Genomic DNA, 18,340 nt, shown 5'->3' with positions numbered 1-18,340 from the left:
TTGGCAGTCCAGTCTCCTCTTGAAAGCCTCCAGTGATGGCGCTCCCACAACTTCTGAAGGCAACTTCTGTGCCATGGGTGGATTGTTGTTCTCACTGTCAGAAAATTTCTCCTTATTTCCAGGTGGAATCTCTTCTTGTTCAGTTTCCATCCATTATTCCTTGTCCGGCCTTCAGAAAACAGCTTGACCCCTTCCTCCTCTCTGTGGCAGCCCCTCAAATATTGGAAGACTGCTATCCTGTCTCCCCTGGTCCTTCTCTTCCCTAGACTAGCCAGGCCCAGTTCATTTGTATACCACCTATCTTCCCTAATATAAACCTGGCTGGCTCAGATCAGTAATAAAAGGGAGAACAAAAGCACATAAAACAACCCAACGAAACATACGCGATGTCCCACACGCAGCACACATATGAATGAAAGTATGTGCAACAACAAACATGCTTCCAGCATTCACCATTCTCAAGCCGGCATCGATTTGAGGGCGGAAGTGAAGCCAGTAAAGGAGCGACTTCCGCCCTTACGGGGGTGGGGCTACGTGATCTTTCCCCCCCTCCTCGCCGGAAGTGACATTTTCCTTGCCTTTTGGAGCCGTTTGGCGTAAGTAGAAGTGTTTTAACCCGGAAGTAGAAATTTTTAACCCGGAAGTAGTGTTTCCAGGCGGTTTCGCTTTGTAAGCGAATGGGGATGCGAAGCCGCGAAAGAGCCCCCGTTCTTATGGCGGGCGGGGAAGGGGAGCTTCCCCTGTGAGGGCGGCACTGGCTCCCCTTTTCTTGCTTTCCCCCGCGTCTATCCTTTAAGTTTATATTATATCCCGCTTTCTCTTCCTTCAAGTGCTCAAGGGGTTTTTCATAGCATTCCCTCCTGCTCATTTCCCCGCACAACAACCCTGTGAGGTAGGTCGGGCTGAGAGAGAAAGAGGGAGAGGGAGGGACTGGCCCCAAGTCCTTGAGGCACCTTCCCTGGTTGAGGATGGATTTTGTTTTATATCTGAATGAATGAATGAATGAATTCTTTATTGGCCAAGTGTGATTGGACACACAAGGAATTTGTCTTGGTGCAAATGCTTTCAGTGCACATAAAAGAAAAGAGACATCCGTCAAGAATCATCAGGTACAACATTTAATGATAGTCATAGGGTACAATAAGCAATCAAATCATACAGTCAATATAAATAGTAAGGATACAAGTGACAAAGTTACACTCATACAGTCACAAGTGGGAGGGGAGGGGTGATAAGGAGTGATGAGAAGGTTAACAGTAATAGTAGTGCAGACTTTGTAATAGTTGAACATTGTTGAGGGAATTATTTGTTTAGCAGTGGGATGGCGTTTGGGGAAAAAACTGTCCTTGTGTCTAGGTGTTCTAGTGTGCAGTGCTCTATAGTATCGTTTTGAGGGAAGGAGTTGAAACATTTTGTTTCCAGGATGTGAGGGGTCTGTAAATACTGTATTTTCCCAGCCCTCTTTTTGACTCCTGCAGTATTCAGGTCCTCAATGGAAGGCAGATTGGTAGTAATGGTTTTTTCTGCAGTCTGCTGTTCTGATTTTTAAAAAAAGATGTTGAGACTCTTGAAAGAGTGCAGAGAAGAGCAACCAAGATGACGAGGGGACTAAAACATATGAAGAATGGAGGCTAAATCATATGAAGATTGGTTGCTGGAATTGGGTATGTCTAGTTTGATGAAAAGAAGGACTAGGAGAGAGACATGATAGCAGTACTGCAATACAGGTAGTCCTCAACTTAACAACCACAACTGAACCCCAAATTTCTGTTGCCAAGAGAGACCTTTGCTAAGGGTGTGTTCTCCCACTTAATGACCTTTCTTGCTCCACTAGTTAAGTGAATGGCTGTTGTTAAGTGAATCTGACTTCCCTGTTGTTTTTACTTGTCAGAAGGTCACGAAAGGGGATCAAGTGACCCCGGGACACGGTGACCATCATAAATAGGAGCCAGTCACCAAGCGTCTGCACTATGATCAGGTGGTGACCATGGGGGTGCTGCAATGATCATCCGTGTGAAGAACGGTCATAAAAGTCACTTTTTTCAGTGCCATTGTAACTTTGAATGGTCACTGAATGAGGTGTTGTAAGTCGAGGACTACCTGTATTTGAGGGGCTGCCATAAACAAGAGAGAGTCAAGCTGTTCTTCAAAAAAGCACCTGAAGGCAGAACAAGAAGCAACAGATGGAAACTGATCAAGGAGAGAAGCAACTTAGAACTAAGGAGAAATTTCCTGACGGTCAGAACAATTAACCAGTGGAACAACTTGCCTCTAGAAGTTGTGAATGCTCCAACACTGGAAGTTTTTAAGAAGAGATTGGACAGCCATTTGTTCTCAATGGTATAGGGTTTCCTGCCTGATTCGGGGGCTGGACTAGAAGGCTCCAAGGTCCCTTCCAACTCTCTAATTCTGTTATTCTGTAATGCTTTTCTGATAAACTTAAAACAGTCTCTCAGCTTCTCCCTTCTCCCATTGAAGTTCACAATAATCCTGTACATTAGGTTAATCTTAAGAAAGTGGGAGATCCAGTGGCTTCCATTGTACTGTCTCCCACACTAACTGTCCCCTTGACATCATGAGGAAAGAAAGAATATTGCCTGGTTTGAGAATAAGTGGGAAGTGCTTTTATTTTTGTATGCGATCACTGATATTGCTCTCTCTGCGTACATGATATGCGGTGCATCAGTCTAACAGCGGACAGTTAGCAAAAGTTGCAGGGATCAAGGCATGAAGGATAAAACTGATAATTAGCCAGTGTTTCTGGTCATTTATAAAAAAAAATTTCCTACTGGAATGACTTGATAAATATGCAGACTCGTGTCATATTGCAAGATACTGTTAATACAATTGGCTGCTCAAAAAAAAATAATGATATTGCCCCAAACTCTTAAAAAGCAACTTGGTTTGAATATGAGAAATAGATCTCTATATGACCGAAAGAAAAATTCTTTAAGCAGATACATATTTAAAATTGAAAATTACGCTTAGTGTCCTGTTTAATAACATGTAACATATAACAGTGGATTTTTTTTGGCATTGAGTTGTATGTATTGATTATCCAGGAAGGTAGAATTTGGTAAACCTCAATAGTTTGCTATATCCACACCTTTGGTTTGTGGATAGGAAATTAAATTAAAGAAATTGGAAGCCACACAATACTCGCTGCTAAGTTTCCAAAGCAGTTTTTCCAGCCTAGATGGAAGTCATATGGCCATGTCCACCTATCCAAGGACCTCTCATTTCAACCTTGAGCTACAAATATTCTCCTTTATGGAAGTTTGTCCTGTCTGTGTTTGTGTGTGTGTGTGAGTGGGACTATTTTATTTTCCAAGCTCTTTCTTTGTTGTGGTTTTCAGGAGCCCCTGGCAAAATGGCAGAATGTTCAGCTCTTCAGTTTGTCAGCCCTTACGCCTTCGAAGCCATGCAGAAGGTGGATGTGGTGCGTTTAGCGGCACTGAGTGACCCGGAGCTCCGATTGTTGCTGCCTTGCTTGGTGAGAATGGCCTTGTGCGCCCCAGCTGACCAGAGCCAGAGTTGGGCCCAGGACAAGAAGCTCATCCTCCGCCTGCTTTCGGGGGTCGAAGCCGTAAACTCCATTGTAGCTTTGCTCTCTGTGGATTTTCATGCTCTGGAACAGGATGCGAACAAAGAGCAGCAGCTGAGGTAACGCTCCACCGTTTTGCTTTCCTCGTGGTGGTTTTTTAAAAAAAGTGCTTATAGCAAATTGGAAAAGGCAGCTTTTCTGTTCTTCTCTTCTTAGACATAAGCTTGGTGGAGGCAGCGGAGAGAGCATTTTGGTGTCCCAGCTGCAGCACGGCCTGACTCTGGAGTTTGAACACAGCGATTCCCCCCGGCGGCTCCGTCTTGTGCTGAGTGAGCTGCTGGCAATTATGAATAAGGTGAATTTGACCTGACAAGATCACCTCTCTTTTGGGGATGTTTAAAGCTATGTTTTTCTTCCTCCCTCCCTCCGTCCCTCCCTCTCTTTCTTTCCTTCGTCTCTTTTTTCTCCTCCCTCTTTTTCTTTTTTTTTCTTTTTCTTTCTTCTTTCCTTCCTCTTTTCTCTCCTTCCTCCCTCCGTCTCTTTCTTTCCTTCATCTCTTTTCTCTCCTCCCTTCCTCTTTTTCTTCCCTCTTTCTTTTCTTTCTTTTTTTCTTCTCTTTCCTTCCTCTTTTCTCTCCTCCCTCCCTCCTTTGCCCTTTCCTCCCTCCCGCCTCCCTCCCTCCTTTCTTTCTTCCCTTTCCATCCTCTTTTCTCTCCTTCTTTCCTCCCTTCCTCTCTTTCTTTCCTTCATCTCTTTTCTCTCCTTTTGTCCCCTTTTTCTTCCCTCTTTTCTCTCTCTTTCTTTCTTTCTTTCTTTCTTTCTTTCTTTCTTTCTTTCTTTCTTTCTTTCTTTCTTCCTTCCTTCCTTCCTTCCTTCCTTCCTTCCTTCCTTCCTTCCTTCCTTCCTTCCTTCTTTCTTTCTTTCTTTCTTTCTTTCTTTCTTTCTTTCTTTCTTCTCTTTCCTTCCTATTTTCTCTCCTTCCTTCCTCCCTCCTTTGCCCTTTCCTCCCTCACCCCTTCCTTCCTTTCTTCTCTTTCTTTTCTTTTCTTTTCTTTTCTTTTCTTTTCTTTTCTTTTCTTTTCTTTTCTTTTCTTTCTTTCCTTCTTTCTTTCCTTCTTTCTTCCTTCCTTTCTTTCCTCCCTCTCTTTTCTCTCCCTCTCCTTTTTCTCCTTTGCTTGTTCCTCCCTTGCTCCCTCCCTATCAGCTTGCTTTGCTTTTCATTTTCAAAACAAAGTCCCTCTCTCCAAACAGGTGGCCGACTCCACTGGCGAATTTTTTTCCAAATCCCCAGAGCTGTTTGAGAGCCCAGTTTATTTGGAAGAGGCGGCAGATGTCCTCTGCATTTTGCAAGCAGGTGTGTGTTTCTCTCCTTTTCCAATTTGCCCATTTGAATCCCACCAGGCTCAAAGTCGACTCAGCCTTCCCTCCTTCTGAGGTGGGTAAAATGAGGAGCCAGATTGTTGGGGGCAATAGAGGCTGACTCTGTAAAACTGCTTAGAGAGAGCTGTAAAGGCACTGTGAAGCGGTATGTAAGTCTAAGTGCTATTGCTATATTTAGCCATAATGTAAAAGCATTTATCCCTAGCCTACTGTTCACTGGCTTCATTTTGAACTTGTTGACTGCTGCTAGTTTTTGGGCAAGAATCTGTTTTGGCTTGTACATAGTTTAATCTTGTGTTTTATATTTTATGCTGAAGAGTAAGCCTTGTTTTAATTGTGATGCTTCTGAGACGAATAAACAAACTTTGAACTCTGTGTGTTCAGAACTTCCTTCCCTGTTGCCTATCATTGACGTGGCTGAAGCTTTGCTCCACATGAAGAATGGAGCTTGGTTCCTCTGCCTTTTAGTAGCCAACGTCCCGGACAGTTTTAATGAAGGTATGTGTTATGTACTTGAATACTTCATTTGGCAGTGATTTTTTGTGTGTGTGTTGCAAAGGCACCATCAGTCGTGCGTCAGGAGAAACATTTGCAGGAGCATATTTTTGAACAAAAGCATTAAAGGGGTAAGAAAAGTAGCCATACAGCTGAGTAGGAACAGAGCATACTTACTGCATTCAATTTACGTCGGGAATGCTGTGTATGGACCATAAGTTAAATTAAAAACACTGCATACTTATTGCATTCAGTTTACATCTTGAATGTTGTGTATGGGCTGTAAGTTAAATGAAAAACACTGCATAATTATTGCATTCAATTTACATCTTGAATGTTGTGTGTGGACTGTAAGTTAAATGAACAACACTGCATACTTATTGCATTCAATTTACGTCTTGAATGCTGTCTATGGACTGTAAATTGAATGAAAAACACTATACAGCTAGTTCTCGACTTACAGCCACCATCAAGCCCAAATTTTCTGTTGTTAAGTGACACATTTGTTAAGTGAGTTGTCAACCCTGAAGTGAGCCTGGCTGAAGCCATCTTGGAGACTTCAGGGTTGCCACAAAGCAGTGTGTGTGTGTGTGTGTGTGTGTGTGTGTGTGTGTGTGTGTGTGTGAAATAGTTAGATGGGGTTTTGTAGCCAAAACAATAAAGGAACCAAGGACATTCTCACAGGTGGCTGGCCAGAGGAGGAGCTGGTAACCCAGCAACCAGCTAGCACCTGGATTGGACAGCGTGACCAGTGATTGGGTGGGGGAGGGGAAAACTTTTTTGTTTTGGCTACATGACGTGTTTTGCCCCATTTTATGACCTTTCCTTTCCACAGTTGTTCAGTGAATCTTTGCAGTTGATAGGTTAGTAACCTGGTTGTTAAGTGAATCTGGCTTCCTCAATGACTTTTCTGGTCAGAAGGTCGCAAAAGGGGATCACGTGATCGTGGGACACAGCAAAGTCATAAATATGAAGCAGCCGCAACGTATGAATTTTGACCAAGTGATCCATGGAAATGCTTCAAAGGTCGTAACAATGAAAAACAGTCATAAATCACATGTCTCGATGCCATTGTAACTTTGAATGGTCACTAAATGAACTCTTGTAAGTCGAGGACTCCCTGTGTATGTTTCAAAAGACAGGAGGAAAAGAAGAATGCAATTCACTTCATCAATAATTCCAGAAAATTGTTAACTTACTTTGGAATGAGAACGTGGGGCAGCTTGACAATTCTGTCGCTCCTGATTGCCCTAAATCGTTTTCCGAATCCTGGATAACCTTGGACTTTTAGGTCAGCATAGGTGGCTGGCAATCTCACGTGTGCTCTGGGTCAACTTTGAATCGAAGAAGAAGCCTCTTTTCCTATTCCTCAGTTGTCACACAGAGTGGGGAGTGGGAGAGAGGATGAAATACGTTGCTAGACAAAACACAGGACTTTCTTGGGGGAACCAAGGTCACCTCTACAGGTGGCGGATGGAGACGGGGAGGAGTGTCTGGAGAGCCCGCCAATTAACCTAATTGGCCAAAGTGACCTGTGACTTTTGGGGAAGGAGTTATTTCCTCTTTTAATTACACTGAAGCCGCGGGAAATTAAATTTAGAGTTGGTTTTTCCATTTGATCGTGCCGATATAATATACCCAATAAGTTCTTAGAGGAAGACCTTAGCCTCGGAGTTCTGATTTGCTCGGGCTCGTTAGTTGAGATCAAGACACTCTGTTCCTCCCACCACTGTTTTTGCAACCTGAAGGTGGGCTGAGTTGAAACTTTGTTTTTTTTTTAAATTTAATTGGTGGATTCCAGTATGTAGGGGCTTGATTAAGAACGGTGAGAGGCAAGATGAGGAGAGCTTTGGAGGCCGTCGCAGGACCGATGCTCTGCGTCACCTTTGCAAAATGAACCCTTCCCAGGCGCTGAGGGTCCGTGGCATGGTGGTAAGTCCTTTTGCAACTTCTTGTGATGAACACAGGAAGTAACTTATTTACATTTTTCTCCTGGTAAAAGATAATGTTTGTAGGTCAGGGTTGAACTGTGGGGTCCTTGGCGTTCTCGGAGCTTGGCGACTGTCAGGTGGCGGATGCTCCATTCAAAATCCAAGAAAGAAACACTTAGACTCCGTTAATTAGAGAAAAGATACCTTTTACTGGAAATCAAGCGGTAGCATCAAAGGAATTCTGAATCTGAGGAATTGATCGTGAAAATCACATATACAAAGTGATGGCAACGTTCCCACCCACAACAGTTCAAACTCTCCATCCAATTAAAGTTGTATATAACGTCCTGTGGGGCATCTTCAGGTGGTGATGCAGGCATCTGTCCCTTGACCTTGGCCTATTTTGATAAAGAGTTGCGCTTGCGCATAGCACAGCGAAGAAGCATAAACAAGAAACTCCCCCCCCCAACTTATACAGTTTATTCTCAAAGCCTCTAGCTACAATTATGTCACCCCTCCTCTCCCCCATTACTATGGCAGTTGAAAGATGGAAAGCAAAGAAATCTTGAAGGCTGACAGTGACTTTCTTGAAGACGTTTCATTACCATACTAGATAATGTCATTATCAACATGTACATAGTATCCAAAAGAGACAGTCAAAAAGCCAAAAATGAACTAAAAACATGTAAGCACCTCACCAGCTATCAACACCCAGATGAACAGAGATTAACGGCAAGATTAACACTAGACCAACAATTTTGAAGCAAACAATACCTCAATCAACTAGCTACCAATTCAGACAAACAAGCTAACAGTCAATCAAGAAACACCCCCAAGAACATTCCCACCAACATTGACAGTGCAAGCCACTGGTATATATAAAATGAGACCAAACCCTACTTTCTAAACAGCACTGATGACGTTACCTAGTTTGGTAATGAAACGTCTGCAAGAAAACAGCCAAGCTCAGAGAGTACCAAGGTCACTTTATTTCTTTTTTTTAAATTATATTCTTCCCTTTTTTTCCCATTACTCATTGTTTTTCCTTTTTTCACTCTTCTGCACTGTCTGTCCTTTATTCTTCTCTCTTTCTTTTAGTTTGTGTTTTTAACTATTGTAATTATAATACTTAATGAAATTGCGATTTTAAAAAATGACTTGCAGCAACCACATTTATGACTTTCACAACGTTTCCTTAGCTATAAGATCACCATTATGGTCAGCATGTGTTGTCCTGTGCCCGTCTTTTTCTTTTCTCCCCGACACACAAAGCAGAGATACTGGAAAGGAAGAGATTACAAGAAAATAAGCAGGTACACAATAGAGAGTACATATAAAATCAAAACACTGGTGCCAGCAACAGCAAGCTCATTAGGCAAAACAGCCCCACTGTATTCTCCATTGCCTGCCTGCTAACTCTCTTATAGTCCCTTCTACAAACTCTCTGTGAGGAGTGGGAAAGAAAAAAGTCCCAAGTGGCAATCTGTAGGCAATCTAATCTCTCTGTGCACGATCTTTTGGTTTTTGTCTCCTCATAAAACTAAGTTTGTGAAATCGCCATTTGGTTCAGGGTGATGTGTAAACACTCAGTTGAGTTTGGAGCCAAATTTTAAGATGTTTCTTGTGTGCTTAGGTGGAGGAATGTCACTTACCAGGACTTGGTGTGGCTTTGACTCTGGATCACACCAAGAATGAGTTTTCGGAGGATGGTGTCAGTGACCTGGTCTGTTTTGTGAGTGGCTTGTTGCTTGGGACGAATGCCAAAGTTCGGACGTGGTTTGGAACTTTTATCCGGAACGGTCAACAGGTGAGAACTTCTGTGCTTGATGGAGGAAATCAGCAATAGGGACGCGGTGCCTCAGTGGCTAAGATGCTGAGCTTGTCGATCAGGAAGGCCAGCAGTTTGGCGGTTCGAATCCCTAGTGCCGTGTAATGGAGTGAACTCCCGTTACTTGTTCCAGCTTCTGCCAACCTGGCAGTTTTGGAAAGCATGTAAAAATGCAAATAGAAAAATAGGGACCACTTTCAGTGAGAAGGTAACAACATTCCATGCACCTTCGGTGTTTAGTCATGCCGGCTATATGACCACGGAGACGTCTTTGGACAGCGCTGGCTCTTCGGCTTTGTAACGGAGATGAGCACCGCCCCCTAGAGCCGGAAACGACTAGCACATATGTGCGAGGGAAACCTTTACCTTTAATCAGCACACTTTAAAATGAAATTTCATCGCAGCTCTCAAAGGATCATTGCCTCCAGTATACACTAAATAAACATGACAAAAATATGCATATACCCACATACCCATATGTATTATTGACACAGAGAAACAACACAGTCTAGTTCGGATGTATACATGTACATGATGAGAAAAACAAATCTTGCCAGTTCACCAGATGGAAGGCCTAGGAAACAAAGCTGTTACAGAATCTGGTAGTCCTGCTAGAAATACTTGGAAACCTCCTCCCAGAGGGGAGCAACAGAAACAGACAGTAAAGTGGGTGTGTGGGTGTGTCAACAATGCTTCAGGCTCTAAGCATATTGCGCTTATAAGCAGTATTCTGAATAATGGGAAGCAAGTTCCCTATAATCTTCTCCACTGTCCTTACCATTCTCTCAATGGACTTTCTATCTGAGGCACTGCTGCCACCAAACCAAACGGGTGCAGCTTGTTAAAATGCTCTCAATCGTGCCTCTGTAAAAAGTGACCAGGACGGAAGGAGAAAGATCATAAAATCATATATATTTACTTAGCAGCCGCCTTGCTTAGCAATGCAAATTCTGCTCTCAGTTGTCGTAAGTTGAGGCCTACCTGTAAAACCGGTGGGAAGCGCGCCTTGCCTTTTAAAGGCCACATCACTGGTAATAGCATGAGGTTTTATGCTAATGCTGGGCTTTTTAACGCTTTAGAAAAAGAATAGCGGCAAAAGGTTGCCGTTTGACACAGTTAATTTCAATCTGCTCAATCCAAGCAATATTCAACAAAGCTTAAAACAATCAATCAATAAATAAAGCCACTTTTAATTATACTGAATAACAGAATAAATTGGTACCTTGGTACTCGGTGGCTTTGAAACCCGTTGAATTTGGTCTTCAACCCATTTTGATGTGGAAATTTTGTCCTGACACTCATCTTTTGTTTGGTACTTGACGCACAAGCTAGAATTTGTCGATGTTGGCTGCCTTGTGACTCACTACATTATTCCTTATGGGAAAAGTTTGTTTGATAACGCATCGTTTTTGGTACTCATCCCGGAACCAATTAAGAATGAGTACCGAGGTAGCACTGTAACAGAATAACAGAGTTGGAAGGGACCTTGGAGATCTTCTTAGTCCAACCCACTACTCAAGCAAAGCTGGCTGGGGAATTCTGGGAATTGAAGTCTGCCAGGCTTAAAGTCGCCAAGGTTGCGGACCCCTGGTCTATACCATTTCAGAGAAATATCAATTTTCTTCTTAAAAGCTTCCACTGAAGGAGCATCACAACTTCCGGAGATGAGCTGTTTCACTGATTCGTTGTTCTCAGTGTCAGGATATGTCTCCTTCGTTCTAGGTTGGATCTCTAATCTTTGTTACTTTGAAAGCTCAGGTTGTCAGCGTTCCAACTAAACAACTCCAACCCAATAAACTCCGAGACAAACAATTCCTCAAAGTTCCACTTTATTAGAGTTGTCATATTGGCACATCTGGGAAAACCTGAATCTGAGAGTTCCGGGTTTTTCCCTTCCCAAAAGAGAAATCAAAGATCCATCCCTCGCACCCACCAGTCCATCACATGGCTCAATCAAATCTTCGTCCCAATTGGAGACATCCCCCAGTCACTCCCTTCCAGGTACAGGGAAACTTGTCCTTGACTCTGAGAAAAAATGTTGTTGTGTCTAGTCTTCTACCCCACTATGAAATGCCCCCTCCCAAATTCCCAGGCACTGAATGTGGTTTCAAGAAAGAAAAAAAAAAGACTTCCAAGGCTGATACAGTTGCTCTCTGGTGGTGTTCCTGTGTGGCGCTAAACCCTCATTCGGGGTTTGCTCAGCAGATCGGAGTTAAAGGAAGCCATGTTTTCTTTCTCTTGTGCAGCGCAAACGGGAGAGCATCAGCTCTGTCCTTTGGCAGATGAGGAGGCAGCTGCTGCTCGAACTAATGGAGATCCTGCCTACCGTCCGCAGTTTGCACATCCCCGAGGAGGCCGAGCCAGACATGGAACCTAACATCTCGGTCTATTCTGGGCTGAAGGAGGAACATGTCGTCAAGGCCAGCGCCCTCCTGCGCCTCTACTGTGCTCTGATGGGCATCGCCGGCTTAAAGTGAGCGGGCCTTGATTGTCTTCTTGTGGACTTCGTCGTCCTACGATGGCCATGTTTGCGGGTGGGGTCTCAGAGGTGCCTTTCGTGGCCATTCATGGGATGGTAGCAGCTGAGGTCCAACATGTGTGGTGGGAAAGTTCTTATAGGGAAAGATCAGTAGCTTAATGTGATCCCATTTTCCCCATCAGTTTCTTAACCTTAAAATGGGTGGATTTCAGTTCCCAATTTTTTTTTAAGTCAGCATGCTTGAAGAGGGGTGGAATTCAGTTCCCAGAACTCCCCAGCCTGCATGCTTTAAGAGGGGTGGGCTTCCACTCTCAGGCTTCCCCAACCAACATGCTTTAAGAAGGTCAGCCGCCCTTGGTTTAGAAGACCTGTTTTGCAAACGACCCCAGGGAAAATATGCCCTGCCCATAGGATGCAGCTGATCCCATCTTTGTGTCATCCCGTAGACCGACGGACGAAGAAGCGGAACAGCTACTTCAGCTCATGACCAGCCGCCCACCAGCCACTCCGGCGGGAGTCCGCTTTGTGTCGCTCTCTTTCTGCATGCTGCTTGCTTTCTCCACGCTGGTCAGGTACCGTTTGAGTAACCAGAGTATCCCCTGAAGAAAGGGGAAAGAGAGAGAAGAGCCATTCATTTCATGGCAGGGGAGGAGTGGCCTCACCTGGGATCGGGCCTCATCCTGAACTTTAAATCCAGAGCGTGATCCCTTTTAAGTTTGAAGGCTGGCTTTTTCCTTAATGTTTATTCATTTGCCAACAGGGCAATGGGAGTGGGACAGTGACTTATTTTCCCCAGACTCCCATTTGAGGTCTCCATTTCCCACAGCAGCAGAATAATCTGCTACAGTAGTCCTCGGCTTACAGTCACGATTGTGCCCCAAATTTCTGTTGCTAACCAAGATGGCTATTAAGTGAGGTTTGCCCCCATTTATGGCCTGGTGTGATGACCCAAAGGGGCGTGGCACAAAGGCAACACAGTCACATAAAGGAAGAAGAGTCCCTTTAGTACCACCAACTTTGCCTCCAATGTCCAGGTTACCTGCGGCTGGAGAACATAACTCTCCCAAGAACAGTCTTTAAGTGGAAGGAATTCAGTCCGAAAACAAAGTACATATAAACTGTAAATAAAAATCCACACAAACCACGCTGCAGTAATTAACTTGACAGGGCAGGAGAAGGAATTGCAGACTTGAAAGGTCAGCAAAACACACAGATGGGAAGATGCCAGGAACCCAGATAAGTCTCGACAGTACCAGATAATTCACGATTTGCTCTCAACAAGTTGCTGTGCGCAGCTTCCCTTTTTAAACACTCTGTTCCCAGCTGCAGCTAATGAAGGGAATCAAGGCCCTTTCCTTCCCCCGTAAGCCACGCAACTCACATTGCTCCCTTCTCCGTTCCTCCCTGCATGCCCTAGGATGAAGAGGGGGTGGGGCTAGATCTTCCTCTGAATTCCCTCCCTTGCTCTACCTCTCCGCTGCTCAGCCCAGCCGGACTGTGCCCTTCCCCAGTTTCTTCCACATCCAACGGAGCCACACTCCCATTCCCTATCAGCTGCTTGGCCTCCCCCTCCGAATCAAATTCCGACAGGGGCATGACACTTTGTTACAGGTAGCAATAGCACATAGACTTGTTATTCTGTCCGACTTCCCATTCTAACACAATTATCTCTTTAGCACCCCAGAACAGGAACAGCTGATGGTGATGTGGTTGAGCTGGATGATCAAGGAAGAAGCTTATTTTGAAAGGTGAGAGACTTTTTTCCTGCCCTTGCCAAAATACAGTGTACGCTGTAATATTGCGTAAAGTATTAGGCAACACTTTATAAAGCCTTAGTAAGAGCACACCTGGAATATTGCATCCAGTTATAGTCCCCACATTTACAAAAAAAGATGTTGAGACTTTGGAAAAAGTGAGAAGAACAGCAACTAAGATAATTAAAGGCCTGGAGGCTAAAACATAGGAAGAACATTTGCAGGATTTGGGTTTGGCCAGTCTAAATAAAAGAAGGACTAGGGGGGACATGATAGCAGCATTCCAGTATTTGTGGGGCTGCCACAAAGAAGAGGGGTCCAAATTATTTTCCAAAGCAACTAAGGCAAGACAAGGAACTATGGATGGAAACTATTCAAGGAATTCAGGAGAAACTTCCTAACAGTGAGGACAATTCACCAGTGGAGCAGCTTGCCTTCAGAAGTAATGCGTTTTCCATCACTGGAGGCTTTTAAGAAGAGACTGGACCAGACACTTGTCTGAAGTGGTATGGGGTCTCCTGCTAGAGCAGAAGGATGGACTAGAAGACCTCCAAGGTCCCTTCCAGCTCGATTCTGATTCTGTAAAATACTCTTAATGAAAACTTTTCCTCTTCTCTTCCCCACCTTCCTTTTCTGACAGCACTTCTGGAGTTTCGGCTTCCTTTGGTGAGATGCTATTATTGGTCGCCATGTATTTCCATAGCAACCAGCTCAGTGCTATCATCGAATTGGTGTGCTCTACTTTGGGAATGAAGGTAAGTAGTCTACTCCCACTGCGGGGCCTGGAGCTGCAGGCATTCCCTAAAGCTGCCTGTACAACCTGTGAAACATCAGAGTTAATCCGAGAGTCAGTTTGGTCTAGTGGGGAAAGCACCAGCTAGGAAGCAGGAGATGGTGAGGTCTGTTAAGCCTGGATTCCCCAACAGGTGTTAAGGAAAACAAACTAAACAGAACGTGCAGCGAAGTCAGATAGGAAGACAGGTAAATGTGTGAGATAAGTTTTCTAGTTAACACGCAGTAAAAATACAGATACGCTTGTGCTATCAAAATATATAGTTTATTCCATTTAAGAATTATAGCATAGTCATGTAAACAGTCCAGTAGTCATATATCAATTTCAGTCAAGTCTTGTCAGGGATACTCTATTTGCAAAGTCCGTGTTGAATAGCCAATGTCAGTACACTTACAATAAATCAGTCCAATCTTCTCTCCGTTGAGAAATATCAACACACTTCTTCACTCCCCGTTTCAGCAAGAACGCAGTCTTCAATAAGCCAGCCAGTAAGAGCCAGAGAGTGCCTTGCTGCTTATATAGTACTTTTACAGCTGCACCCTTAATTACCTTCCTTTAGCTTAAAGTCACATACACTTTATGATTCATCATTTTATTATCTTTACCCAAAACAGTTAGGGTAAAACAATGTTATCCCTAACAAGGTCTAGTCCCATTTTTAGGCTTGAAAGCCAGCTGGAGTGACTTTGAGTCAATCACCAGAAGACTGGAGGCTAAAACATACAATAAACAGTTTCAGGAATTGGGTATGTCTAATTTAATGAAAGGAAGGACTGAGGGGTGACATGATAGCATCTTCCAATATTTGAGGGGCTGCCACAAAGAAGAGGGAGTGAAGCTGTTCTCCAAAGCACCTGAAGGCAGGACAAGAAGCAATGGATGGAAACTAACCAAGTGTCAGGATTCCAGCAATCGCCCTAATGAAATCATGATTCTCGAGCCAAACTTCAATAAACTTCAAAGGATTGAAGAGGCGACATGCTGGCACTGCCCTGTATGAAGCCAACTCTGGCCTATGTCATTTACAGTCCCCTGTGACCCTGTTTCCCCCCCTCCCCCCGGGTGTGTCATAAATCAGATTCTCCAATTGAGCACGTTCACAGGCTGGGTGTCATCATTCACATTCTCCAATTAAATATATTCACGGGCAAAAACTCTGGTATTTTAGTTACAATCTTTTAAAGATAAGAGTTGGAATGTACTTTCGCTTTCCCCCCTTTTTCATGGCAACTACTAAAACAGGCACAGGGATGTTTTATGAGTTGATACCAAGGAGAAAAAAGTAAGGAGAAACTTCCTAACAGTTAGAACAATTAATCAGTAGCCTCCAGAAGTTGTGGGTACTCCAACACTGGATATTTTTAAGAAGAGATTGGACAGCCATTTGTCTGAAATGGTATAGGGCAGGGGTCCTCAAACTTGGCAACTTTAAGACTTGTAGACTTCAATTCCCAGAATTCCCAGAATTCCTCAGCCGGGATAGGGGCTTCCTGCTTCAGTAGGGGGGTTGCTTCAGTAGGAGTCCCCAACCCCCAGGTCATGGCCCACTACTGGGACATGGCCTGCTTGGGACCATGCTGTGAGGGCGGTGGGCGATTGTGTGCATGCACATGAAGCTCATGCAAGTGGCGCTGTCTTTTCGCACACACAAAGTGTCAGCTTTGGAAGCCATATTGAGACCAGATGCTCCCACGCTGCCACATTTAAGCCTGGGAAAGTGGGAGGGGGGAATTTCTTGGAGTGTACGTAAGTTAGACATAACAACATTCTTTTTCTAAGTCAAGGTCATGTGATTTTGCGCATAAGTGAGAGGAAGTCTTAAGTTGAGACCGATGGTGGATTGGGCCATGTGATGGGTGCAGGGGATGGATTTTATAGTTTTTACTTATTGCAAGGAAGCCCAGAACTTTGGGATTCCCCAGTTGTGCCAGTTACCATCCAAATAAACTTTTTGAGATGTCTGTCTGGGAGTTATGGGCTGGAGTGGAGGTTTGCTGGAGCGCTGACACAAAGCTTCCCTTGCGCGAGCGGTGACCCCTTGTGTGAGCCCACAAAACTCCCTTGGTGCGAGCGGTGCGCCTGTGCCTGCCACTCACACAAATGGAGGCTTGCCTGCACCTGCCTGCCGGCCACAAGGAACTATCCCCTCTTCTACTGCAGGAAAGGTCGTAAAATTGGGTTGGTCACGTGGTAGGCTCCCTTCCAGTCGTAAGTTGAGGACTATTTGTGGGGAACATGCGCCGTAGTGAAAACCCCATCCTGACAAGATTGGTGTTCCTTGATTCCAGATCGTCATCAAACCCAGTTCTCTGAGTCGCATGAAAACCATCTTCACCCAGGAGATTTTCACTGAACAGGTAAAATATCTGTTCATCGGATCCTTTTTTGCTTAATCCAGGATGGAAGTTCCCCTTGGTTTTTTTTAAAAATACCGCCAAAAAACAGGAACGCTTCATTTGGTTATATAATTTCATGTAAAACATTTCTACTTTGCTCTGCTGGTCTAGGACTGAATAAAGATTTGATTGATTTCTAGGTTTGCTTCGCGTAGAAATCTGCACACATCTTACAATACGGGTAGTCCTCGACTTACAGCAGTTCGTTTAGTGACCGAAGTTCCAACGACACTGAAAAAAAGTTACGACCTTTACCACCTCCCCATGATCATGGGATCAAAATTCAGATGCTTGGCAACCGGTTCATATTTATGACCGTCGCTGTGTCCCAAGGTCACATTTTGTGACGTTCTGACAAGCAAAATCAATGGGGAAGCCAGATTCGCTTAACAACCGGGTTAATAACATACCAAATGCAGTGATTCACTTAACCAACTGAGGCAAGAAAGGTCACTTAACAGATGTCTCACTTAACAACAGAAGTTTTGGGCTCAATTGTGGTCATAAGTCAAGGACTACCTGTATTTGGCCAGTTAGCAATATGGCCAGCACCCAGAATGCAATGTGTGTGCCCCTCCCCACACCCCTGCGCATGTGCGCGCAATCCCCCCCCCCCCACCCTTAGCTGCACTGCACCTCACAGCTGATTTTTCGGCTGGTTTGAGGCCTTTTTCGGACTCCCAGAGGCTTGGAAAAAAGCCTGTGCAAGGCTTTTCAGGACGAATTATAGGCCCGTTTTGTCACTTCCGGTCTTACAGGAAGTGACGAAACAGGTCTATAATTCATCCTGAATTATCGCCTTGCAGAGGCTTTTTCCAAGCCTCTGGGAGGCCAAAGGCCTCAAACCAACTGAAAAAAAATCAGCTGTGAGGCGCTACTATGCGCAGTGAGGTAAGTTTGCCTGCGGCCTCGCATGCCAGCACAAATGGGTCTGTGTGCCATAGGTTGTCACGCGTGGCATAGGTTCGCCATCATGGCCCTATTCTATATTTTATTCTATTCTAGAAGATCTCCAAGGTCCCTTCCAGCTCCTGTTTCCTGTTTTCTATTATTATTTTCTATTCTATTCTATATCGCAGTGTCCAGTCATTTCCACAGTTCTGTCTCCTTCCGGTCAGCAGGAATGGGATTGAATACTTTTATCTGGCCAACACAAGGAATTGGGTGCAGAAGTTCCCAGCATACAGGCAAAGCAACAGAACACAGCGCAGAGCAGTCTTTGGGAGGATGCGGCTCTCTCATCTGGCGGGCGCTTAACGCCTTTCTTTCTCCTAGGTGGTGACCGCTCACGCGGTGCGGGTGGCCGTGACGAGCAACTTGAGCGCCAACATCACGGGCTTCCTGCCCATCCATTGCATTTACCAGCTTCTCAGGAGCCGTTCGTTCACCAAACACAAAGTCTCCATCAAGGTGGGTCGCGCTGCTTGGGCCAAGGGATCTGGGGGCAGGGGAAGACAAAGATAAAATTAAGACAAGGATTGTCTGCTTAATCTTTGGTTACCTCCAAGAAGGGTTGGTTCAGAATTGCTCTTTGAAATGATGACCCCATTGTACATGGAGTCCTCGACTTATAGCTGTTTGTTTAAGCGACCTTTCGGAATTACAACAGACCGCCTTAGGGGTGCAGGTAATCCTTGACTTACAAAACAGTGGTGGTATTCAGCCGGTTTGCACCGGTTCAACTGAACTGGTAGCAAGGATTTGGCGTGGGTTGCCGAACTGGTAGTAAGTTCTGGCTGG

General features: G+C 44.5%; 1 protein-coding gene across 1 annotated transcript in view; it reads left to right on the top strand.

Annotated features, from left to right (window-relative positions):
• Positions 1-645: 645 nt before the first annotated feature.
• Positions 646-18,340, top strand: part of INTS2 (integrator complex subunit 2) — a 43,825-nt gene continuing 26,130 nt past the window's right edge. Inside the window, exons 1-13 of the mRNA XM_026682726.2 lie at positions 646-892; positions 3,357-3,663; positions 3,761-3,899; positions 4,796-4,898; positions 5,309-5,422; positions 7,221-7,351; positions 8,984-9,157; positions 11,425-11,651; positions 12,104-12,229; positions 13,334-13,405; positions 14,052-14,166; positions 16,493-16,561; positions 17,876-18,010. Of these exons, the coding sequence (XP_026538511.2) occupies positions 3,371-3,663; positions 3,761-3,899; positions 4,796-4,898; positions 5,309-5,422; positions 7,221-7,351; positions 8,984-9,157; positions 11,425-11,651; positions 12,104-12,229; positions 13,334-13,405; positions 14,052-14,166; positions 16,493-16,561; positions 17,876-18,010 (1,698 nt within the window). The 5' untranslated portion in view covers positions 646-892; positions 3,357-3,370. The remainder of the gene's footprint in view (positions 893-3,356; positions 3,664-3,760; positions 3,900-4,795; positions 4,899-5,308; positions 5,423-7,220; positions 7,352-8,983; positions 9,158-11,424; positions 11,652-12,103; positions 12,230-13,333; positions 13,406-14,051; positions 14,167-16,492; positions 16,562-17,875; positions 18,011-18,340) is intronic.

Source organism: Notechis scutatus, chromosome 1, assembly GCF_049901735.1.
Source record: "Notechis scutatus isolate UNSWTSFEM ecotype Mainland chromosome 1, rNotScu1.2, whole genome shotgun sequence".
NCBI lineage: Eukaryota > Metazoa > Chordata > Lepidosauria > Squamata > Elapidae > Notechis > Notechis scutatus.
Note: the sequence above shows the minus strand (reverse complement) of the source record. Positions and strands in the feature narration are given on the sequence as shown.